This window comes from Pseudochaenichthys georgianus, chromosome 1, assembly GCF_902827115.2.
Source record: "Pseudochaenichthys georgianus chromosome 1, fPseGeo1.2, whole genome shotgun sequence".
In the NCBI taxonomy this organism is placed as follows: domain Eukaryota; kingdom Metazoa; phylum Chordata; class Actinopteri; order Perciformes; family Channichthyidae; genus Pseudochaenichthys; species Pseudochaenichthys georgianus.
Window position 1 is genome coordinate 43,013,427 of NC_047503.1, and position 26,676 is coordinate 43,040,102.

At 39.6% G+C, this 26,676-nt stretch overlaps 2 protein-coding genes across 4 annotated transcripts; one reads left to right on the forward strand and one right to left on the reverse strand.

The window, feature by feature from the left end:
• Positions 1–1,508: 1,508 nt before the first annotated feature.
• Positions 1,509–5,518, reverse strand: LOC117450221 (E3 ubiquitin-protein ligase TRIM21-like). The gene is made up of 2 exons (XM_034088271.2): positions 5,350–5,518; positions 1,509–3,836 (listed from the first exon to the last, which is right to left on the reverse strand). Exon 2 carries the CDS (start codon positions 3,832–3,834, stop codon positions 2,182–2,184), a length of 1,653 nt encoding a protein of 550 aa, XP_033944162.1. The 5' UTR covers positions 3,835–3,836; positions 5,350–5,518; the 3' UTR covers positions 1,509–2,181.
• A 936-nt stretch (positions 5,519–6,454) lies between these two features.
• Positions 6,455–21,835, forward strand: LOC117450385 (E3 ubiquitin-protein ligase TRIM39-like). 3 transcript variants are annotated; one of them, XM_071203709.1, is made up of 2 exons: positions 6,455–6,518; positions 18,488–21,835. In XM_071203709.1, exon 2 carries the CDS (start codon positions 18,490–18,492, stop codon positions 20,131–20,133), a length of 1,644 nt encoding a protein of 547 aa, XP_071059810.1. In that variant the 5' UTR covers positions 6,455–6,518; positions 18,488–18,489; the 3' UTR covers positions 20,134–21,835. The 3 variants fall into 3 exon arrangements, with proteins under 3 accessions (XP_071059810.1, XP_033944172.1, XP_071059811.1); XM_034088281.2 differs by having other exon boundaries at positions 6,481–6,642; XM_071203710.1 differs by lacking the exon at positions 6,455–6,518 and adding an exon at positions 7,207–7,247.
• The last annotated feature ends 4,841 nt before the right edge of the window (positions 21,836–26,676 follow it).

Below are 26,676 nucleotides of genomic sequence, written 5' to 3' on the forward strand. Positions count from 1 at the left end.
GAGCTATAGTTTTACAGCATTCACACGCATTTTCTGCAGGAAATGCATTTTCTAGTTTTTGGTTCCTTTTGAGAGAAACCAATGTGTCTTATCCCTCTCAACTACTACCTGTTACTGCAGCTCTTGTTACCATAGCCCAACAAAATTATCCTCGATAATTAGGATCATTGATGGATGCATTTTTAGGGTTGTTAGAAACATGTAAACTGTTGTAACATCAGGCTTATTTTTTGACTCTAACTAAAATCTTTTGACAAAGACATATGCAGGTAGCATGGTCATAGTTGAACTATTAACATTGAACACCATTGGAAAAACCATTTGTCCTTGGTCAACACGAGAGGTTATCCTGTACATGTTTAACACAAACTGTGTCTCCTCATATATCAGTGTTTGCAGTACAGTGACTCCATGCTTATCTTTCCTTTGTGTTGTGCTCCATCCAGTGGACACTCTGCGCCACAACACCAGGAAGTGGTGGAAGTGTGTCACTGTAGTGTAGTAAAACAACAAAAACACAATGAACGCAGTGCTGAGGTCTATATGGTATTATCCTGTTAAACTTGCATTAAATACCACGGTACTATTTATGCAACACCATTTCTTGACTATTTCTAAATCTGGCTTGAAAGGCCTTTTTCATGCATAACTTTGAGCAACAAATAAAACAGCAGTTATTGCCATGTTTTTTAAATCTTGCCTGATTCATAGATTGGTTTTGATCCTTGACATACGGAAACCCATCAAGAGTTCCTATTGTGTTTTTAAGACTTGTTTCCAGCCATCTGAAATAACACTGAACACATTACTCACACACACAACAAAGACCAGTGACCTTGAAATTAGTAGATATGTTTTTATTTAAAATTATAGATGTCAAGACTGTTATCTTGGATGAAAGACAACATATTTAATCCGATTCACATTGAGTTCTTGTTTAGTTCAGTGATTATAAAAACGTGCTGGGAGGGAAATCATTTGAAAAGGCATTTGTTCAAAGTATAAAAAAGGAGGGTTTCGTGTATCTGATGAGTTAAAACTGAGAACCTGGGAAGAGGTGTATTCTGGCTTTTTGCCAACCCCCGTTAGTCATGTGACCCTCATCACATATCACCCAGTTGTTTCTCCCACACACAACAAACACACATAAGTGTGTGTTGACACAATGCAAACAAATGTAGGACATCATGTTGATTCAGCGTTTTATATCACTAAGGGGGAAACTAGTTTTATACAAATATGGCAAAACTACAGGAAGCAAATGGTAGGGCTTAAGACAAACTGTTGTTGGCATAAATACGTGTATAATACTACGCTCTGTAGTTAGTTACCTCATTGTAAAGAGTAGTTTAGTGTTATAGTGACTGCCTTCCCTCATCAAAGTGAATGCTACCTCACTGATATCAGCCCCACTGTGTTCTGCTCGACAGCCGCACAATATCCAATCACTGATAGTGGAAACACACATGTCATCCTACAATCTCTTCACACAAAAAGACATCTACAGATGTAATACAAGTTATTTTATTTGTGAATTAGCTACAGGAAATGTGTCATGAAATAGAAATGATGAAATGATGCTTTCCTGTTCACTGTTTAGTGCTCGAGTCCCTGCTTTCTCAGACCTTGTGTTTAACATGCAGTTGATTGTAATGTTTTTATTTCAAATCACATCATAAGCTATTTTACCAGTATTCACTATAACACCTGGCATGTAAATAAACAAGTTAACAGTTATTAACCAAACCGTTTATTTTTATTTTATGTCATATTATTTAGCTTCATTTACCTATACTATTATACATATTTCATTTTGTAGACACTACAGGCATGTAATAGGCTTTTCTCTTAAATGACCCTTTATGACACACTATTAAACATTTATTTTGCTTATTGATTAAAACTTCAGCTTGACAAATATGGTGTCTTTGGAAACAATGGCTCCTTCTTGAAGTTAAAGTAATTATCTGTGGCTTTATACAAACTTGAATGCATATATTCTCCATATGTGTTGGAATAAGTGTTGATGAGATAATTGTTGAGTAAATGAATGCTTCCAATAATGTGTTGTATGTAATGACACATACAGAATGACATTTAATTCAATCACCACAGTAAACTTATTATGTAGAAAATAAAATGGAAACTATGCAGTTCTGACTACAACAGTGATTAGGTGACTCAGACAGGGGAGATGATCAGAGGGGCAGCGTTTTTACGGCCATATTTACCACCAGGACTAAAGTATGGGTAGAGTTTCTCAGTGAAGGAGCAGCCAGTAAAGGAGTAGATAAGTGCTGCAGCATCTACGTCATAAAAGGAGACCAGACCCTCCTTATAATCCACAAACACCCCCACCTTCTTAGGCCGTGACCTCAGAGAAAGACAAACTGCAGGGTCATCATTGGCTTTGTACTCATTTCCCTCTCTCAGCCATATAATCCAGAAACCATCTTCAGCGCTCATTGGAATATCTCCCTTCCTGTTGATCGACCTTCTGGCCACTCCTATATCCCACTCTGTCTTTCCTTTAACTTGAACCTCAAAGTAAAATCTGCCTGAAGAGAAACTCTGCTTTCCTAAGACACAGATATCATCAGAAAATCTTTCTCTGTTGTTTGGGAGATACTTTTCAACATCACCATCACGGACTTGTTTTCCATCACGCGACAGAATGAGACCGGGATTTGCTGTATTAGGATCAAGAGTCACATCCACTGCGTAGCTCTGGACCCTCTTCAGCTCACCTTCAAGCAGCTTCTTCATCTCTTGGCTGAGTGTCTCCTCCAGCTGAGCCACAGCTCTCACCACAGTCCCTTCATATGATGATGGAGGGATGCTGACCTTTGTCCAGTCCTTGGTGAGTGATGGGTGTTGAATATTTAGGGACTGGACACCCTGGAGAAAATGGAGGTGGTCTTCAGACCGTGAGAGATGCTCCGCCACAGAGCTTCTCTTCTTCAGCTGAGAGATTTCCTGTTCCAGCTCTTTGATGAAGTCTTCAGCTCGTTTCATTATCATGTTCTGCTTCCCTTCTATTGTTTGGATGAACTCATTCAGGTTTCTCTCAACAGACTCCTTCAGAGCAGTGAAGACCTGAACTCCTTCTGCTACCTCTCTGTCTGCGTCTTTCTTACTGAGGTCCACTGAGTGTTTGATCGCCTCAATCTTCAGTTGTCTCTTCCGGATCATTTCCTCACTTCTAGCCTCTTTCTTTCCTAGCGCTGCCTTCTTCCCTTCATATGCTTCTTTGAGAGGAACCACATCATGCATCTTGTGGTCTGAAACATGGCAGAGCATACAGACACATGTCTGGTCGGTCTTACAGAACAGCTCCAGAGGTTTATCGTGCTTCTGACACATCCTGTCTTCCAGGTTCTCCAAAGGGTCGATCAGCTGATGTCTTTTCAGACCTGGCTTTGTCAGATGAGGCTCCAGGTGAGGCTCACAGTAGGAGGTCAGACACACCAGGCAGGACTTCAGGGCCTTCAGTTTGGTTTCAGTGCAGACGTCACAGGGAACTTCTCCTGGTTTGAAGACTTGTTGCTCTGAGCTGCTGCTGCTGCTGCTGCTGCTGCTGGCTTTCTGTTGAGCCGACTGTCTGAACTGAGCGACCATCTCAGAGAACAAAGTGTTAATGTGCAGCTCAGGTCTTGTGTTGAACTCTTTTTTACATATGGGACACTGGCACCCATCACTTGTATCCCAGTGTTCAGTGATGCAGGTTTTGCAGAAGTTGTGTCCACATGGTATGGTGACTGGATCAGTGAACAAGTCCAGACATATGGAGCACAGAAACTGATCTTCAGATGGCAGGTAGCTTGCAGCAGCCATATCTACACACACGAGAAAGAAAAAACATTTGAAACATCAATCTTCAATTCATATCATATATTGTTTTAAAGAAAGAAGTGTGATAACTTGTAACAAGCCATGAGCAACCCTGATCATTTAACTCTGACAGGGTCAAGCATGCAACTCTGGCTAACAGCCAGGGCCGGCCTTCGGCATAGGCAGTATAGGCGAATGCTAAGGGCGCATCAACCCATAGGGGGCGCCGAAAATTGAAAAAAAACACAATTCATAACAACACAATTTCCCGATTTTGGATCAACAAAGTACATCTTATTATCTTATACTAACAGAACTACGCCTATATTGCGTACAGCGCCCATCAACTATGGCACACACCACCCCCCCAAAATCAAGTTGAACTGCCCCAGTCCCAGTAAAAACCAAAGGTTTATGTGAAATTGTTCTTTTTTTGAAATAATGGTTTTAGTGTGCAATTATAGTATTTAATTTTGTATTTGTATTCATTTAAAATAAATCAAACTCCCAAAAAACATACACAGCTTCTGTGTGCTTTTATTAACATTGGAATTTACTGTGTAAGCGGCCGCGAGGGGGAGAGCTTTAGAGAGCTCTCTCCTGAAAGACTGAGGCTCTGATAACCTCAGCTCAGTGAGGTAAAGGCACACTTTTATATGATCATTATAGTTATAAAAAAATAAGAGAATAGGTGAAAAACAGGTATAAAATACTGACAGTACAAAAAAGTTTTTATTAATGAACAAGAATACAGTTTGAAAGGGGAGTGATTTGTAAAATATCCATAAAGAAAAAGAAAATCTGCTTACAGTTCTGTTTCATATGGGTGTTGAGAGATGTATCCATAGATCTCCTAATGTTGCTCTCAAAGTGCACCAGATTGATGCTTTTAACTTCAATATAAAAAAAAAAAGTCTTCCCGGGGGTGCATGCCCCCCCCCCCACTTAAATCATGTTCAAATGGATAGGAAACTAAATACAGTTGCACACATCTTGTGTCAATATCTTTGTTTTTGTGGTCATGCCACAACCATGCATGTGTGAATCATAGTGAGTGTCTGCATTTGGGGGGGGGGGGGGGCGCCAGCTAAAATCTTGCCTAGGGCGGCAAATTGGTCAGGGCCGGCCCTGCTAACAGCAATGAAAATATTTTTTAAAAATATGTTTTGTCGATCATTTCTTTATTGAAAAATAACACTGCGTGACCATAACAATTCATTTCTTCTAGCTGCTTCACATTAAAAGCATCCAACTGTTTCTCCAAAGAAAATATTTTTATTTTGAAACAGCTAGAGGAAATGGGTAAAAGCAATATGTAGGAAATGATCAGCAAACCATAATAATAGCAGGAGAGCAGAAGTGAATACTAAGAGTTGATACAAAGAGACTGTTCAAGCTGTTTAACGTGGACTCTATATCATATACTGTATGGTTATGTTGTTGGAGAAAAACAAGTTGGACGTCACGTTTGTGTTAATCCTGCTTGTTGACAGTGTAAATATAATCAGATGTACTCACCAGTGTTTGACTGAGACTCTGCTGTGTTGTTCAGAAAGATCTGATTAAATCCGTTTGTATTTTCTGTAGACAGAAACGGAGACTAGTCTCGACTGCAGTGTGGCTGTCTCTCTTACTAACGTAACTTTCATTTCCTGAGTCTGACGTGTAAGCTCTCCTCTTTCCACTGTAGCTCCTCCTCTCACTGTCTGCTGGTTGTCCCCTCCCTCTGATCTGCATGGGCATTGAGAAATACCGGGTTTTCTCTGATAGTTAGGGAGCAAAGCTGGTGCTTTACAGATGGGAGGGATGATGTGTGTCAAAAGCTGTTTTTTCAATTAAAAATCTCTGTTGAACTATTACATTGACCACCATTGAAAAAACCCATGTGTCCTTGGTCAACATGAGAGTTTATCCTGTACATGTTTATCAAACGACACATTTTTATTTTTTTTACTTGCTCCATGGGACCTTATTTCGGAAAAATTATGCATTAAAGTCAATGGAGAGAGAAAGATTATCTTTCGATCCCGTTTGAATTGTGCCACGAATTATACATATGATGTTTGTCAATTTAAAAGATAATTTTACAAGTAAAAAAAATTAAAATGTGTCGTAAAACTGTGAAGTAACTTTTTTTGTGTGAAACCGCTCAATGAACTGCATCTCCCGTCTCGCACCACACACCAGGACGGCCGTCACGTTGGCACATTTCACTTCTTTCTTTCAGAATGAGAGTAAAAGTATTAAAAGAGGTTAAAATAATTACAAGTCTGGGGCGGGCATGTTGAGAGCTGTACATACACAAAAGGGGAGTTAGTCGGTTCCGTAAGAGCCAGCATGTGGGACCGGGATTCTGGGATTTGTAGTCTTTCTAGTTGCCTATTTTTCAGTCTTATATTTCAACAGCTTTACGACAAACTGTAACTTTTTTTACATGGAAATTATTATTTAAGATAGACAAACATCATATGTGTAATTCGTGACACAATTCAAACGGGATCGAAAGATAATCTTTCTCTCTCCATTGACTTCAATGCAAACTTTTTCCGAAATAAGGTCCCATGAGTCCCACCGGAAGGGGAGGGACTTCGCCTCCCATGCAGATCAGAGGGAGGGAAACACCAGCTGCTGTGAGAGGGGGCGCTACACTCGAAAGAGGAGAGTTTACACGCCACAGGAAACGAAAGGTAAGTTAGTCAGAGAGGCAGCCACACTGCAGTCGAGACTAGTCTCCGTTTCTGTCTACAGAAAATACAAACTGAGTTCATCAGATCTTTCTCAACAACACAGCAGAGTCTCTGTCAAACACTGGTGAGTACATCTGATTATATTTACACTTTCAACAAGCAGGATTAACACAAAACGTCAGCTCTACTCAGACGAAAACGCCACCCTTTACGTCCAACTTGTTTTTATCTAACAACATAACCAATATATGATATAGAGTCCACTTTAAACAGCTTAAACAGTCTCTTTGTATCAGCTCTTAGTACTTTGTTAATGTCCTCTCTGTGGGACTGATAAAGGTTTTCTAATTCTGATTTAGTAACTTGTAACTAGTGTTGTAGTACCCGAGACCACTTTTTAACGGTCTCGGTCCTATAGGTCAGTGGTTCCCAACCTTTTTTGTCTTGTGTACCCCCTGAACCTTTTGTCATACCATACTTTTACTGTAACAGAGTATTCCTACTAGGGCTGTGCAATTAATCGTATTTTAATCGTATTTTAATCGCGATTATGGCTTGCGACGATTATGAAAACATTGACAACATTATTGACAAAATACGATTATTTTGCTGGGTGCGCTTTCGCCCCTCCCTAAAAGCCCACTCGGCCACGTGGGAGTGACATGTGTTGTGAGTGTTCAGCGTGAGCGAAGATGTCAAAACAAGAGCAGCAACTGCTTTAAAACAAGGGTAAAACTATTTCCACTATTTGCAAGTACTTTGTCATTACATTTCACATCGCTAAAGATATGTGCCCAGTTAGCACTGTTAGCAACCAGGGCTTCAAGCAACTTGTCAACACGTTGGACAAGCATTACGCGATGCCGTCTCGGTATTATTTCAGCAGGTCTGGCTGCCTGCACTATATGACAAATGCCGTGGGGAAGTTGAGAGAGATGTGGCGTCAGCTGACTACTTTGCTACCACAACAGACCTATGGTTTATCCCAGGGGTGCGCAACCAGTCGATCGCGAGATGTGTCTAAAAATAGAACAACAATATTCTGTTTTATCGTTAATGTCCTGTAACATAATCTTCCTGTGCCAGAATAATGCACTTGATGCATCAAAGCTTTGTGATTGGCCGGCGTCGCCCCATGTGTCGGGGCGTGGCTGAGGGTCTTCAGTCCAGGTGGCTTGTCACCTGCCTGCGCTCATCTCTGAAACCAGACCATGTAAACAGGCTGGTGTTTCTTGCAAAAAATCTTTAAGAGATGACATGAGCAGCCCTACCAGCATTTGCCATGGTGGCCTAAACATTTTTATTTGGTCTTAAATTGTAGTTCAACATTTATTTCCTGTTACTTCTGGACCATGACGGTTGGCCAGCCTTCAACGTTTAACTGAGTGGAATATGTTGAATATGTTTTACCAAAATGTTGGCTATATGTTAAGGAGTTTTCAGTAGGTTGTGACAGTGCACTGCATCATTTTTGATTTAATTTATTTTGGTCTAATTTATTTTTATTTATCATATTAATAATATATGTTTAGTATGGTTTTGGAAGTGCGCTCCAACATATTTGTTGATCTTGTTTATTGGTAAAATATTATTTGTTTTAAAGTTCAATAAATGGTCAATGAATAATCGTCAAAATAATCGTGATATCAATTATTGACCCAAATAATCGTGATTATGATTTTTGCCATAATCGCACAGCCCTAATTCCTACACGCTAGTGCTTCTAGTACAAGACCTGAGTACTTCTACTTTTACTGTCGCTACTTTATGTATTTTGGTGATAATACTTTTGTACTTTTATTTGAGGAACATTTTGATTGCAGGATTGTTCCTACATTCTGGTACTTCTACTTTAACTCAAGTACAAGACCTGGGTACTTCTACTTTTACTCAAGTACAAGATATATACTTATACCACCTCCGTGTATAGCCTATGAAAAAAACTAATAGAAAACGAAGGCTAAAGCTAACGTTAGCAGATAGTGATGCTAGTTTGCTAGTTAAGTTTGCTCAACGATAATATTGCGACAGAAACACTTTTCAGTGCACATCACGCTCTGCCACTCCGACAGGGAGCTCTGCTCTGAACACCTGAACGGCCCGTTCTAACAGCTGTTCACCAGCGGTCCAACACAGTGACTCCGGACAACACAGTTAATATTAACGAACGCACCCGTAGGTAATGTAGCTGCTGAAGCTAGACACTCATCGTGGAGCAGCAGAGCCTTATTATACATCCATGAGCAGAGCCGACAGACAGGAAGACTCGAGCACACAGCTTGCGCTTCATTATAATATATAAAAAAAGAACACCATGCGTGTCATGATGGTCCTGGCACATAGCAGCTTGCGGCTGCAGATTACTCCGGGTCCCAGACCCCCCCCCCCCATACTCCAATTTTTTTTTATTGCAGATCTACATGAATCACACAAACGACCTATTTTGGATTAAAAACGGCGAATTTCACCGAAAAGTGACAAGTTTGCATCCCTGTATATGTTTCACTGTACTGCCCTGGTTTCAGTTTGGCCTCTTTCTTACGTTTCTCGGCGGGCTCCTCTGAACCCTGGCCTGAATCCAGAGCAAGCGGACGTTTCAGCCATTTATCCATAGTGCAGACCTACCAGTATTTTTCTGGCTGCAGGTAAGCAGCTGTTTTCATTCAACAAATCAAGCACCATCATTTTTGATGGGATTCTTATTTTTTTTACTTGTCACCTTGGAATTCCACGTACCCCCTACAGTTCCCTCGTGTACCACTAGGGGTACGCGCACCCCCGGTTGGGAAACACTGCTATAGGTCACGAGATTTTATGTCGAGACCGTTCTTATTATACATCCATGGTCGAGACCACGGCTGTTGCTGGGGATGTGACTGGAAGTAAAAGGCCCTGTTTAAAATTCAACCAATAACGTGACTTCAAAGGCTCCGAATCTTTGCCCTCATGTGCCGCAATGTTTGTTAACATACCACCCAGTACTCGAGTTGAGGGGGTATGGCATCCCCACTGAAATAAAAACTGTCAAAATCATCCCCCTTCTAAAACTGCCATCCCCCCTTTCCATCCCTTATGTAATTTTATCAATGAACGTGGCACTGGTATTACTTCTGTCAGGATTCGGGAAAAGGTAGGACCCAAATGCAGTTAAAAAGTGAAGCGGGTTTCAAAACAAAAGCGAGCTTTATTTAAATAAAGCTGTTGGCATGAAAAAACAAGAACAAAAAAGCGTGAATCCTAAACAGGTAGCATGAGATGAGTGAGAAAATACAACGAACCGGCATGGAGCACAGGGGAAGACAAGACTAAATACACAGAAGGGTAATCACAGGACAAGACACAGCTGGGAAGGGGAGGCAGAAACACAAGGGCAACAGGTGAACACAATGAGACAATCAGACACAGGAGGAAAAACACAGGAAGGAAAACAAGAGACGGGGAGAACAGAATTTCAAAACTTAACACACAAAACCCAAATCATGACAACTGCTATTTCAATATAAATTTTGCGCATATTGAGTAAAATACTGTGGGCGAGGGAGCACGCACACATGCAATGACATTTTTACCAAGTCACTGATGCAATGCTATGGACAACGCGATCTGAGGGACTTCATATTTAAAAAGACTAAAAATAACATTTCAGGTTGAGTTGGAGTTTAGCTATGTTTTTCTCTCGTGTTAGCTAGCTGGTAAGACTCAAAACGGTTGATGAAATGATACCACCAGCACCAGAAGAGCTGAAACTATGGATCTATAGCATTGAAAATAATTACTTTGAAAATCATGGATCTGAATTTTTGTGAAATAAAAATGTAAAAATTCAAGTAAAAAAAATTTGAATGCATAATTTCGGTGTTAAAAAATTCGGTGTATAAAATTCGATGTCCAAAATTGCGATGCAGCATCATCCGGGCTACTCAGACAGGATAAGCAATCGAGCCCGAATGCAATCAAACCGACTTCTGTCCTATCAGAGCACAGCTTTGTCAGTCATGTGACAACCCGGGAGAAAAATGACGGAGAACAGCGGGGCTCGGGTAAGTAGTCAGTTTGTGCTCTTTATTTTACAAGCAGTGAGGGCTCGACAGCATTTGTATCTTACATTAGCTAGCTAAATGAGTGAAGTAGCCTTGTGCCTTGCTGTTAGCAAGCTCCGTAGTTATCATTAATTGAAGTGAATCACAACGTTACCGTGTCCTTTTGTGTGTTTGGGTTTGACGGTTTGCAAAGTAACGTTACGATCACTTCGGTTAAATAAGTCAAGTAGATCATGCTACACTATACAAATACTCTCTTACAAAAGCCCTGCATTTAAACATGTTAATGTTACTTTAGTAAAAGTATGCTAGTATAATTAGGAAAGTGTTGTTAAAGTAGACACAAGTTATGGTAGAAAATAGTCAGCACATTAAACCATTATGAAAGTAATCATTAGTTAGCTCATTGTTCAAAATGAGCTCCAACTACAACAGTTAAGTCAACTCGTGCATCGGTAATAACAATAAAACAAATGATATAATATAATACATTAATAGGTGAAGGTCTGGTTTGTTCAAACTCTCAAAATAGTAGAACATGCTCTCATAATTACCCTGAGTCCGAAGTGACACCTTTACAATGTTAAAGCTGTTAGATAAATGTATTGATGTAAAAACTAAAATATTCAAGATAGTGTAGTGGAAAAGAGATAATGTTTTAAAAACATGTTAATAAAACAAAATCTCTTGTTTTGGTCTGACAGTAAGGATTCAAGAAATAGTAGATCAATAAATACACACACATCAATCTGTGTGAATTTGTTGTGGATGGAACACAACAAATGGGGCTCTCACCTGTGATGCCTCCTCCAAACATTATAACCAGACTGTATCATTCAAACTAAGTAACAGTTCTAGCTACTTGACTTTAGACAAACAATTCAAGACAAAATCAACACAATTTATTGAAAGACCAATCTTTATTTTACGGTGCCTCTCCTTTTTGTTTGTATTATTAAACCCCGTCAATCTAAAAAACTGAGCAACTCAACAGTTAACTTTATATTTCTTATTGTCCAAAGCATCTATTACACTATTTCCCCCCTCTCATATTCACAGGATGGACGATTAGAGACTTTGGGGGAAACCTCAGCTTTATGAACGTCCTGTCTGTTGGTTTGGCCGGAGAGGACCGAGGGTCTTTCCCTGCGAGGAGTCGTCCTCGCAGGGAAAGACCTTGCAGGCCTGAGGGAGGAGGACCAGGCCTGATGGAGGAGGACCTGCACCAGCTGCACCTACAGAACCTAGCCCATGCTGGGCATAGCTCTTACCACCTGCACAGGCCTAGCCTGTCAATTAACAGATTAACATTTAGTGTAACTTATGTATAATATTTCGTTTTTATTAAAAAAAAAAATGATGATTGTTCATGCCTGATAACTTTTAGTTCACATTTCAATAAATTGTATTTGTATTTGCACTCCTTTTGCCCGTTATTCTTACTGAAAATGTTAGATTACACATTCACATCTGACTGAAGATTGGCACCATTTATTTGTGACGTTGCAAACTCTGCGGTACAAGGCACAAGTGATGTGAAGCTCATAAAGTGAGGCAAATGCATTTGATCAGCTGACTTTTTTTTTGTTGCCAAACTTTATAGGCCTGACAATAGAGGCTTCTCAATACTCAAATTCCCCCTCCTCAACTCCTCGACTCCTCAGTCCTCCGGTAGTGACCCGGAAATGAATCTCAGCGCGCCATTTTGAAGGACGTCTCATTTCTCTAAATGCACACCGAGGATCGAGCGTCGAGGAGGCTCTCTGGAGGAGCTATAACCGAGGATACACTGATGGTTCCTCCACGGCTCCTCCGCGGATGCATTTCCGGGAACGGTGGAGGCGTGACGCACAGCCGGACTTATCTCAGCCAATGACAGCTCTGCATGCAACCCCTGGATATTATTGTAGAACCTGCTCTCATCGCAACGCGATGTTTCCAGTGAGAACAGCTGTGAGGCCCGTGCAGAAAGCAGAGCAGTGTGTAAAATATATATCACTCAGTATAACAGGCCTACTCTCTTTATTTGCTTTAGTTTAGTAGATATCTACAAACAAAGAGTCGATGTTTTTCTAAAACCATTTAGTGCTTCACATAATAAAATACACAACGGCTGTAGCCTGATTATGCTTTAGGAGCTGTAGGTGTGTGTGGTACAGTGTGTAGGTGTGTGTGTGGTACAGTGTCGGTGCGTGTTGTACAGTGCGCAGATGCGGCGGACAGACAGGTCTCAGTTGGTTTGCTGTCCTCTGCTTACTTTTAATACTTGCAAATACAACTTTTGGCCCGTAATTTCAATTCCCCATTTCAGCGACCAGAGAGAGAGGGAGGGGGGGGGGGATATATAACCAGTCTCTGATTGTGTTACGTTATTATGAGAGTGCTCTCATACTTTAAATTGCATATATTTATATAAATGTGTGTGTGTGTGTGTGTGTGTGTGTGTGTGTGTATATCTGTAGCCTGGTATTGTCTCATTATACCGCACTCTCAATGAATTCAAAGTAAATATGTGGGGGAACAATGTTCAGCTGATCCAGCAGAGATTATAAAATATGACAAAACACTCGACAGATGATGCAGCTGTTGCCACGTAATAATGAACGGACGTCGCTTTAATATGACCGCTCAGAGGAGAGGAGTTCTCATTTCTTTAAACGTCTGCTGCTTCCCCTCCTCTTTCCTCGGTTCCCCTCCTCGGTCCTCCGCTCGCATCTCCTGTGGGCGGGACTAAGTCTCGAGGAGGGGAGTCGAGGAGGGGACATTTAAGAATTGAGAAGCCTCTTATAATCACACCGTCTCTGAGGTGCAACGTAAAACACAAACAACACACAAATGAAGTTCCTGTTGGACTACAAAACTATTCAGTGTGCAGGTCTTTGTGTTACAATACAAGTGTCTCTTCGTGAATGTCCTGTACTGCACTTAAATCTCATCACATCAGCTTCTCCTTTCCCTCTTGGATGTTCTTCTGGACCCTCAGAGAAAGAGAAAACAGTGAAGCAGTCCTGTCTCTCAGGCATGTCCTTTCCTAACATCAATATCAAAAAACATATTATTGCAGAGCAAGTGTGTTATTTAAGAAAGAGGTTTGTTTGTTCAGGGGCTATAAATATAATGATTTTTTTTTTTTATTTGAATGTGTTTTATTAAATCCAACAGTGTACTACAAAGATATTCAGATTATGAATAAACCGTTCTAAATTCATCAACATTGAAATAAATGTATTATTAAAATATTTAACTGTTATCAAAACTTAGTGCAACTGTAGAAGCTTGCTCTGTTCGGTTGTCTCACTGAAATAATCACTTTTAACATGTTTTGTACAGTCAGTATGCAGCAGAGACAAAGGGTCGCAGTTCTCATTTTGTTCAATAATATTTGCCTTAAATACATAGAAATGTGAAAGTTGAACAAAAAAGTGATGTTGCTTGGTAAAATGTAAGCTTTTTCTAAGAAAGTACACTCAATATCACTGATGTGTAGGTGATCTAGCATTCAGTCATGTTTAATGGCATGTATATCAGTGTATTAGAGTCATTACTTTGTGCATTCTTTGTAAAGAATGAAAAAGGTATACCTTGGTATCCGTGCTGAAGTTCTCTGCTGCTAGGAGTCCAGATCTGTCTCTCCTCCTCTGGTCCAGCCTGTCTGGATCACCTGAAGGACACTGAACAAACGGATGTAAAGTTACATGCGTGGCTTACAGACTTCTTTACATGCAAACAACTTTTTATCTTCTTTTAAAAACAGGTCATAATCTTATTGTTATACTTAAGAAATTGCTGGATATCACAGTCCTTATACTGTATCAGTTTGAGTATTATTGTGTAGGTCCTTTTTATGTTACTGTTAATTTTGGATGAGTCAGTCAAATTAATTTGTTTTCATATGCCATATTCATATGTATCACACACGTAAGGGTAAGACACAAACCTATTTAACAAATGCAATGCAATGGATAAGCTTAATTGTCACTGAAGTCACAGATAACGTCATATCTAATATTTAAACAAATAATTTCCTTGTCACTAAGGCATTGACTACGCTATACATCGTCCTTAAATGCAGACATTAAGTTACATGTCCTGTTCACCAGCCACGATAAGGCCGTTTCTCAAGTGTGATGATAATACAATGAAAAGAGGCATTGGTAATATTTAAAACAACAATGTTTGGGTCGGATAGGCGGTTAGTTGCAATAAATAACTCCAGTTCAACAAACCATATTACAATATCTAAGGGAGCGTTATTTCTGGGCCATCTTGAAATGTGACGTTCATATTTTAAAGATACACACATTTCATTGTGAGGTTGATTTAATATACACTAAGCCTCTCTTCAACAATACGTTGACGTTAGCTAGTCTATTTTATGCTATAGTAGAGCATAGCGAATTTAAACGAACCTTAACAATGCATACAGTAACCTAGCTAGCAAACTAACTATCTAACGTACAAGGATGACCTTATTTTAGCAACCTCGCACAGAAGCCTTTTGGTATACAGTAGCATCCCACTTAATGTTTTACACTCTTGGATGCTACGCATAGCATCGTTAGCACAGATGGAACTACGATTGCTCAAATGCTAACCCAACTCTAAACATTTATTAACGTTAGCTTAATAAAAACACCAGTAACATAACATAAAGTACGCAGGGTTGACTTACCAAAGAAACTGCATTCATGGACGGTCTGTTTTAACCGCAGATAAATCCTATATTTGCATGACGAATAGTCCACCAGGAACCAACACAACAAACACGGCCGAGTTCAAGTAGTGTTCTCCTCATGAGCTGAGCCGCTGTAGCATCACGGAGCTAGCAGTGAGACAGAGGAGCTAGGGGCAGCAGTCCCGTTGTCATGAAGGGGGAATCTAACTATATACAGAATATGTTTTTGTGGATCCAGGCCGAAACATGTTCATTTTCTGATATTAAGTTGGACATTTTAACATAGGGTCTACGGGAATTGCTCCCATCTGCATCCATCGCCTACAGTTTGCAGCATTGGGCTTCACCGCACTGTCCCGGGGTTTGCCGCTTGGCTCTGATAGGCCAGAAGTCGGTTTGATTGCATTCGGACTCTATTGCTTATCCTGTCTGAGTAGCCCGGATGATGCTCCATCGCAATTTTTGACGTCGAATTTTATACACCGAATTTTTTGACATCGAATTTTAAACACCGAAATATTTGACGTCGAATTTTTTTCACTTGAGTTTTTGGGATCTGAATTTGAACATTTGAATTTTTTTAACTTGAATTTTTACATTTTTACATTTTATTTATTATTTCACATAATTCAGATACATAATTTTCAAAGTAATTATTTTCAATGCTATAAATTCGGTGTCTGATAACATTCAAATACTTCTTTCTCTTGTTTGCTTCCATAGCTAAGCGCTGTCTGACCGGACCTAACCCTGAAAAGTATTATCATCAGAAATTAATCATTATGTTATTAATATTAAATACATGTAAGTATTTGTACAACTTGTATTTAGAAATACTCCGTTGTAATTATTGATGCATAAATGTGTTCATCCATTCAATGTGGCATCTGCTATAATGGGGTTAATGTATGATATTACTTAATAATACAATACATTATAATATAAGATATGATAATTATATTTTAGTTTTATTCATTTCTTATTACATAGTTTCTCATTATTTTTATCGCTCATCTTATTTTTGATTTTATTAATCTGTGTGCATCTGTGCTATCCTGTTTTTTTACTCTTACCCTGTTGCTGTTTGAACTACTGAATTTCCCCACAGGGATTAATAAAGGTCCATCTTATCTTATCTTATCTTAATGTATAAGTTGATTTACTTCAATCTACTGTACTGTGTAAAAACACCCCAACAATATTACAAAAAATATACTGCATAAAGCAAACTATATACTTTATTTGATCTAAAATATTGATGTTTTTTCATTATAGTAGCTTGTGAAAACCATAACAAATAAGTGATTAAATGCTACAGTATTCAAAAAACACAACTGCAGAGCTGCAAACATTGCAAACAGACTAAGTTCTACAACACCCAGTCGTCTTTGTGTATTTTGTGAATGAAGCGCCATCTCATGGTTAAATCCTGTAATTGAACAAATGGGGAAATTTGGCAACGCCCTCTAGCAATTTGGCAACACTTCCTGCCACTGGGATCCGCTGGGCTTTTGACTGGGACACACCCATTTGAGTCCTATCTGGAGTGCTACATCTGTAGGTAATATATGTCAAAATGGCTTCAAATGTATTCAGTATTGTATGAACATGTTTTAATTGGGGGGTGCAAGTCACATCCTCTAGGGGGGTCCGGGGGTATGCCTAAAGTAAAATGCTTCAATCTGGTGCACTTTGAGCACACAATTACTAGAGACCTTATCTAGGGGGTACTGTACAACTCTAAACACCCATATGAAAAAGATCGGTTTACATTTTAATAATCAAATAAGTATGTGAACATAACCAATATCCTACCACAGCCAATAACAAATACATGTAACTTCTTTTATTTTTGTTGTTCATTTATATCTTATTTTACCTTAACATTTATTTATGCATATTTTTGTATCTCTCCAACTTTAAACTATATTTTTGGTTTACTGTCCTATAGTATACATTGGAAAGATTGCAACCCTGTTTTTATTTATCCTAATAATTATAAAGGAGTGTCTTGGAAATATGTGTTTACATAATTTGTAAACTCCCACGCTCGCACTTTGGCTGTGAGCTGCGGGCGCCTGATAAGTATGGGATTAGTTTTGTTTCATAAAGATAAAGCAACGATTTCTCAGAATCAAGCAAAACTAAGAGTTTAAGAGAAAAAAACTGAGTCAAGCAGAATACATTTTATTTCCAAAATAAAACTAAGTTTCAAACAAATCATTTGTGTAATCATGTAAACTATAAGTATTTTTTCTTTGTTTTAACATATCTTTTTGTTTATAATCACTCTTTTGTCTTTATTCTACATGAAAATGTTAGAGATTCCATTCAAACCTGTTGATTATTCAGATCTTCCTCAGGAATAGTATGTTGAGTTTTTAATGCTAAATGTGTATCATTTTCTCACAGGATATAAAATGAGACAGCACAGTTTGTATCCATTGTGTATGAATGCTTAAGCTCTTCAGACCAACATAGTAAGATGTGAGCATGCTCCTAATTGTGTTGGTAATATACAACCTATATCTGGTCTGTTTAATAAAGCAAATCTGCCACTTTTATATTGTGGAATTTGTTAAATTAAAGCAGGCTTTAATTGTTTGTCCTAAACATAGAAATTATGCTTTTGAAATACATTTCCCCGCTATTTGTATATAGGGGAAACACTGCATGGTATTGTAAGTGTATCATGTAGTGTTGGATTCACAGTCGGGTTCCGGTCTTGATTCGGTCTCGCCCTGCCTTGGCCTTGGGCTCGACCTCTTAAAGTCTTGGTCTTGTCTTGGTCTTGCTACTCTTCAGTCTTGGTAATATCTCGGATAAGGTTGTCTCGACTACAACACTACTTGTAACTGAATCTCTGTGGTAGGAGTTTTGATTCACTTCTGCTCTCCTGCTCTTATTTCATCACTTCCTACATATTGCTTTTACCCAATTCATCTAGCTGTTTAAAAATAAAATCTTTCCATTAGAGAAACAGTTGGAGTCTTTTAATGCGAAGCAGCTCGAGGAAATGAATAATTATGGTCGCACAGTAAAAAGAGCAGTGTTATTTTTCACTAGAAAAATGATCGACAAAAGATGTATTTTCATTGCTGTTAGCCAGCGTTGCATGCTTGAACCTGTCGGAGTTAAATGGTCACGGTTGCTCATGGCTTGTTACAAGTTATCAAACGTCTTTCTTTAAAACAATATATGATATGAATTGATGTTTCAAATGTTTTTTCTTTTCTTTCTCATTGTGTGTGTAGATATGGCTGCTGCAAGCTACCTGCCATCTGAAGATCAGTTTCTCTGCTCCATCTGTCTGGATGTGTTCACTGATCCAGTCACTATACCATGTGGACACAACTTCTGCAAAGACTGCATCACTGAACACTGGGATAGAAGTGACAAGTACCTGTGTCCCATGTGTAAAAAAGAGTTCAACACAAGACCTGAGCTGCACGTTAACACTTTCATCTCTGAGATGGTCGCTCAGTTCAGACAGTCGGCTCAACAGAAAGACAGCAGCAGCAGCAGCTCAGAGCAACAAGTCTTCAAACCAGGAGAAGTTCCCTGTGACGTCTGCACTGAAACCAAACTGAAGGCCCTGAAGTCCTGCCTGGTGTGTCTGACCTCCTACTGTGAGACTCACCTGGAGTCTCATCTGAAAATGTCAGGTCTGAAAAGACATCAGCTGATCGACCCTTTGGAGAACCTGGAAGACAGGATGTGTCCGAAGCACGATAAACCTCTGGAGCTGTTCTGTAAGACCGACCAGACATGTGTCTGTAGGCTCTGCACTGTTTCAGACCACAAGATGCATGATGTGGTTCCTCTGAAAGAAGGATATGAAAGAAAGAAGGCAGAGTTGTGGAAGACAGAGGCTGAAACTCAGCAGATGATCCAGAAGAGACAACTGAAGATTCAGGAGATCAAACGCTCAGTGGACCTCAGTGAGAAAGAAGCAGACAGAGAGATAACAGAAGGAGTTCAGGTCTTCACTGCTCTGAAGGAGTCGGTTGAGAGAAACCTGAATGAGTTAATCCAAACTATAGTAGACAAGCAGAACATGAGAATGAAACGGGCCGAAGACTTCATCAAAGAGCTGGAACAGGAAATCTCTCAGCTGAAGAAGAGAAGCTCTGTGGCGGAGCATCTCTCACGGTCTGAAGACCACCTCCACGTTCTCCAGGGTGTCCAGTCCCTAAACATCCAACACCCATCACTCACCAAGGACTGGACAAAGGTCAGCATCCCCCCATCATCATATGAAGGGACTGTGGTGAGAGCTGTGGTCCAGCTGGAGGACACACTCAGCCTAGAGATGAAGAAGCTCATTGAAGCTGAGCTGAAGAGGGTCCAGAAGTACGCAGTGGATGTTTCTCTTGATCCTCATACAGCACATCCCCGTCTCATCCTGTCGCGTAATGGAAAACAAGTCAGCGATGGTGAAGTGAGAAAGAATCTCCCAGACAACCCGGAGAGATTTTCTGATTGGAATTGTGTTTTAGGAAATCAGAGTTTCTCTTCAGGCAGATTTTACTTTGAAGTTCAAGTTAAAGGAAAGACAGAATGGTATTTAGGAGTGGCCAGAAGGTCGATCAACAGGAAGGGAGCGATCACACTGAGCCCAGAAAATGGTTACTGTACTATACATTTGAAAAATGGAAATGAGTACAACGCTTCTGATGCTCCGCCAGTCCTTCTCTCTCTGAAGTCTCAGCCTCAGAAGGTGGGGGTGTTTGTGGATTATGAGAAGGGTCTGGTCTCCTTTTATGACGTAGATGCTGCAGCTCTTATCTACTCCTTTACTCGCTGCTCCTTCAACGGGAAAATCTACCCATTCTTCAGTCCTGGACTTCAATATGGCCGTAAAAACTCTGCACCTCTGATCATCACGCCTGTCAACTAATCACTAATCTTATTTCATGTATTGATTTGTTTTTATTCAAGGGAACAAACTTCAATATTTAGAGTCAAAACTGTATCATTTTCATCACATTTTCTACAAAATAAGTTTACTTTGGTGAATTATTATCATATGGTTTAGATTCTGTATACAACACATAAGTGGACTCAACAATCCAATAATTATCTCTTCAACACTTTATCACATATGGAGAATATCTATGAATGTTTGATAACGCTACAGATGTATTAAAAAAAAAAAAAGTTGTTTCTAATGACACCAAATTTGTCAAGCTATAGCTATAGTTATAGTTGATAATAACATTAAATGTTTTATATTTAATTTTGTCATAAAGCTTTGTTAGAAAGGCTTATTGCATGCCTCTACTGTGTAGTAAATCAAATGTGTGTAATAGTCTTACTGCTAGAAAAAGTAAAATGAAGATAAATCCTCATTTTTGTTAAAAATGGTTTGGTTAATAACTTGTATATTTACATTCCAGGTTTTATATTGATTACTGGTAAAATGGCTTACGAATCAAAGACATCTGTAAATATGTGATTTTTAGTTAAGAAAATGTTTAAAGGAGACCTATCATGCTATATTTAAATGATATAGTGTATGACCATACCTATATAAGGTATATTTATACATTTTATTTTTCAAAATACCAAACAGATCATTTTTTAGACATGCCTCGTTTCGCTCATTTTCGCTTTATTCCAAGCCCGTCTTTGAAAATTCTGAGCAGCAGCTGACCACGCCCCCCTGCAGAAGAGCAGGCATGAGCCGGCGAGAGTCACGTTGCCATGCTACCACATGCTACTACCATACGAGTGTCGAATAAACATGTCATCTCAGGGCAATGCATGTGTTCAAGCATATTATCAATTTGATCCAGAAACTGACCCTGAAGCAGCGGAGGTTTTGGTGGAGGTGAACAAATCTCGGTTGCAGCAGGAAGTTTCTGAATGGTTAGCTGACAAGCTGTTGTCCCTATTTATTTTACTCTGTTACGATGCTTGCTCCTTATTCCGTTCATATTTTGGCTAATTAGCAAGAATGCAATGTGTACAGTTTGTAACGCAAAAACAGCGATATATATATATATATTTATAAAGGGAGACATTCATATTTTCAGCATATATACAATGGCCTCATTGCGTTTAATAGTTTACAGTCCTTTTCTTCCAACATCGTGCAACAACCGTTGGAAAGTTGAATAACTTAGGATGATAAAAAGTATAACTCCAACAACACCTCAGTTGTCAGCAATGTGTGTAGTTTCATGTGTTTTTTAAAAGCTCAGTTATTGACTTCTTTGTGCAAATTGCACCACGATGCCTTCTGAACGGAGAATGTGTGCTGCATGGAGATACCACAGGTAACATTTTTGATAGCTTCACTAAGTTGTCCGTTTAAATACATTTTTCACATGTCATTCAATATATGTTTATCACACGAGGTGTCAAGACGGATGCAGGAACTTGAGGACTCTGTAACCTGTATGGTGGACCATACTGGATTCGAGCCTGTGTGCCTATATGTGTTCTCCCTGCAGAATGCATTGAATATTTACAGAGCTGAACATGGTGGACTACAGTTGAGGCAAATAGAGCAGTGAGTGGTTGGTTTGTTTTGACTGAAATTGTAAAACGAATGCTAATATTGTTCATGGAAATAAATACTGGTGTATATGGCTTTATGCAATCTTTCATTCTGTCATTGTACATGTACTATTATATACTACACAGCAATGGCATAACACACCCATGTGTACGACAAAAAGGTCCACACACACAACCTTATGCTTTTGAAATCAGAATATTCTTTACCCATCCAAACATGAATAATCACGACACATTTTGATATCAGCTTGGAACTTTATTGTCAAAATCAACGGTTAAAAAAACCCATACAAAAAAACTAAATGTAGCCTACTTGTATTTTGTATAAATGACACTAAATATTTTTACAGAAGCTTTGTGAGCTGGTGCTGGGGCTTCCTTGGACGCAGGATCAGAGTGGTGATTCCGGCCTGCGTTGTCCTCAGGATACGCAGGGAGTTTCCTGATCCGTGAAATGTCGATGTTGGGTTCAGACAGCAGCCAAATTGAACCGTGTTGCATACCCGGCGATGACCTCCTCCCTGTCAGGTCGCTCATAATGGTGCAGGGTCCACAAAGACTTGGTCGAAGATGAGGTCCATCAAGTTGGCCACGTAGGGCTGTGCAATGGTAAAAAAAGCACAACAACAAATTTGGTTTAGATTAGTATATGCATGTAAAAAAACTGAAACTTCTTAGCAAAGCTCTCTATTTAGCCTTTTCCAATCTGAGTTAGTTTTTAACCGTAACGTGCATGCTGTGTTTCTGACTCAATGCAGGTGATGTGTTGGAGAGGGGCTGAGCTCAGTAGACTGACTGTAATGAGTGCTAGCCACTAATTAGCCTGTTGCTAGAGGTAAGGCCTTGTCAACAACAACAGACCGACGGGGCTTTAGCTCAGTTTTACTCGTGGTGTGTGTGTCCCCTCGCATACATACAGTGTTGTATCCTAACACCCCCCCATTTATATTCATGTGCGCAAACAAGTAAACACACAAAAGCTTTTACATATAACGCTGCAAAACACGGCATGTCTCATTAGCGTAGCTTAGCTTACAGATCGATGATATCTGATCGTTCTTACAGACTACAATCACAAAAGCGTTTACATATAACGCTGGAAAAAACGGCACTTGCCTACAGAAGATTACGTTTGTTATTATAACTTACTCAATATGATTGTAGAGGATACAAAATACTAATACATAGGAGAATAAATACTTGTGTTATCGCCTAGGGCGTGGCTGTACAGCCTTCACACAGATCGCCATTACGGCAGTATGTCTGAACATGTTAGCAAATGCCTGATAATTCAAATGACAAAGCAAAGACTGCGGAGCGTACAAAATAAAATGCTACAAAAATATATAAACACCTAACCGATTACTATTTGGGTTTGAGGCGACATTGATGCGGCGAAGCTACATGCTACATGCTACAAGCTAGAGATAGCTTTATCAGGAAAAACACCGCTAAATAAAAACGTACAGCTTCAAAATTGGATGTGTCCTCACTGGCCTGGTCCCGGATGGTTGGTATTGATCCCGGGTTTAGCATTAGTTTGGAGGCATATCCGTGTTGGACTTGAGAGAAGTTAATAAACATGTCCGTGGTAAAATGTTTGGAACACACAAACAGAAATCTTCCGTGGTCTTCTGGCACATGTCCCTTGTAAATGAAGTCTAGCCACAGATTCATTTCTTTTTCCACTGATGGCATTGCATGCAGTCCTCTGTCCCGAGTCTTGCAGCCAACAACAGCACAACGTTTAACTAGCTTAGACATCCTGGCAAGAGCAGGCAAAAACACAGATGTGACTGGGGTGTTGATTATTTAGCCTGCCGATAGCCTATATGCGAATGAGAGGTTTGGCAATGCACGTGGCCGTGGCTCATTCCCCTGATAGGTGGAGAGTTGACCAATAAGCGGAGCACTTCTTTGTGACGTAGAAAAGTATTGGAATGTGGATCCGTTTTTTTCAGATCCGTTGCAGCCCCTTTTTTAGAGATTTGGCGGAGGAGGAAAATAGAGAGGGTTGTGTTTTCTGACACTTGGTGAGTTCCCTGGAACACCGGGGACACATATTCATGTATAAAAGACGTACAAAGGTGCATTTTGCATGATAGGTCCCCTTTAAATAAAATGCATGTTGAACACAAGGTCTGAGAAAGCAGGGACTCGAGCACTAAACACTAAAGCCTGGTTTACACATCATTTGTATTTCATGACACATTTCCTGAGGCTAATTCACAATTAATAAAATACAAGTTGATGTCTTTGTGTAAAAGTTTGTAGGAAGAAATGTTCCCACTATCAGTGATTGGATATTGTGCAGCTGTAGAGCAGAACACAGTGGGGCTGATATCAGTGAGGTAGCATTCACTTTGATGAGGGAAGGCAATGATACACTTTAGGGATATAACAGTTAGACCTACCATTTGCTTCCTGTAGTTTTGCCATATTTTTATAAAAATAGTTTCCCCCTTTGTGATATAAAACGCTGAAGATTTTAAAAAAACATGGCAGATAGCCTTTTATTTTTTATTTTAGTGGTTAAAAACTGAGTATATGTTAAGGTCAGCAGGATTACATTTGATCTCATTTTAGATTCTAAAAAAACAATAACTGCTGTTTTATTTGTTGCTCAAAGTTATGCATGAAAAATCTCTTCACATTTGTATAAGGCCTTTTGTGCCCGATTTAAAAATAGTCAAGAAATGGTATTGCAAAAATAGTACTGTGGTATTTAATGCAAGTTTAACAGGATAATACCATATAGACCTCAGCACTGCGTCCATTGTGTTTTTGTTGTTGTACTACACTCAGTGGCGACTGGTCATTAGGGGCAGCAGGCACAGCCCCACCTAGTGTCAGCAGAAAGTATTAAAAATAATGATTAAAAAAAATATAAATATAAAATATATTTTAAGATCATGTTTAATCATCTGATTCGTCTGTTCATTGCTGTTTTAGTCTGTGTTCTTCTAATGAGTGTCTACAGTGTGTGCCTATTGAGCTGTTTAGAGCCATGTGGGACAAAACCTGATCCTGCCCCTCCCTCTCACTGTCTAAGTGAACGGTGACTGTAAAAACTACACTGCGCATGCTCAGAGTATTGTCCTATTTAATGTGTGTGGCAAAAAATAATGACCATAGAGTCACGCCCATCCAATTCCGGTCCATGGGACCTTATTTCGGAAAAATAATGTATTGAAGTCAATGGAGAGAGAAAACAGTAGTAGTAATCATGTTCCTTTCGTCAAATTAGTGCCATAGAAAGTGCCAGGTGGACACGCCCCCAATTATTCAAATGAGCTAAGTCCGTCTCCCATTGGCCAATGAGCTAAGTCCCGTCTCCCATGTCCCGCCTCCCATTCTTTGATGTCAGATTGGCGTGAAAGCCCCCCGGCGTGATTCTTTTGTTGTATCGATTAAGATAGTTAAGGTATTTGACCCCTGACCCCAAGAGTGGAGTAATTGCCCTGCAATTAGATTAGCCCCAAGCACCCCCTTTGTGTATAGGTCTTTTATTGTAACAATTAAGATAGTTAAGGTATTTGACCCCTGTCCCCGAGAGTGGAGTAATTGCCCTGCAATTAGATTAGCCCCAGGCGCCCCCTTTGTTGTATAGGTCTTTTGTTGTATTGAATAAGGTATTTGACCCCTGACCCCGAGAGTGGAGTAATTGCCCCGCAATTAGATTAGCCCCAGGCGCCCCCTTAGTTGTATAGGTCTTTTGTTGTATTGAATAAGGTATTTGACCCCTGACCCCGAGAGTGGAGTAATTGCCCTGCAATTAGATTAACCCCAGGCAGTCCCTTTGTTGTATAGGTCTTTTGATGTATTGAATAAGATATTCTCTTTGACCCCTGCCCCTCAGAGCCCTTTGTTGTCTAATCTAATTAGCCTTTGATGCCTGCCCTTTGATGTGATGTGTAATTTCACACTGATGAAAGCCTCTGCATAAATGCCTACCCTCCCAGCCTCCCTCCGTCTGAAGCGCCAGTCAAGAAACGAATGCAGCATCGGGGGATGGGTTCAGAGTACAGCCTCTTTCTGGTCATGTGTGTTGGAGGAGGGGCTCTGTAAGGAAGTCTGAAGGAAGGGGGATATATTCCCCCCCCCCCCGTTTGTGTACTTTCAAATTATAGCTCACTCGAGATGGTTTCTCCAAAATGACAGGTTTTGCATACATAAAAAGTGTATCTTACAGTTCCTTTAGTTGTAGGATTGTGAACTAATGTATAATTACTTTTATTAACTATAGGTTTGCATCCATTAAAGTGTATCTTACAGTTCCTTTGTGAGTGAATTACACATAAATCTGCAGAGTGTCACTAATATATATATATATATATATTCTTTTATTTAACCAGGTAAAAAAACTCATTGAGATTAAAATCTCTTTTCCAAGAGTGACCTGGCCAAGAAGGGCAGCATGTACAAAATTACAACATATAAAACACAGACATGAAAGGCATACAAATACAGCTGTAAAACACAAATAAAATGGCACATTAGCCAGTCAATATGCGAAGTAAAACAAACTATTAAAATCATTCAAAAACTGGCAACATTTAAAACGATTTCAGGATATACGAGCACTCACATCGACCAAAACTAAAAAAGTGTTACGCAGTGACTGACATTCTGTTGGGAGTTCACACCCGAGCTGCTGTAGGGAGTTGAGTATGTTATGGCTCTCGGGGGATGGTGGGTTAAGAGACAGATTCTTAGTTTTAGGACTGCCTCAGGGGGTTAACGAAAGTACTTCATTATCTACTTTTTTCAGCTTTTATACACAAAAGTGCAGGGAAGGTAGGCAGATTTAGAACACTATATGTGCGATAGTGTTAGTGTTCCCTGCCCTTAATGGCAGCATTAGGAAGAGTTTTTATTTATTTTTGATACTTTTTCGTTAAAGTATGTTTTATTTTAA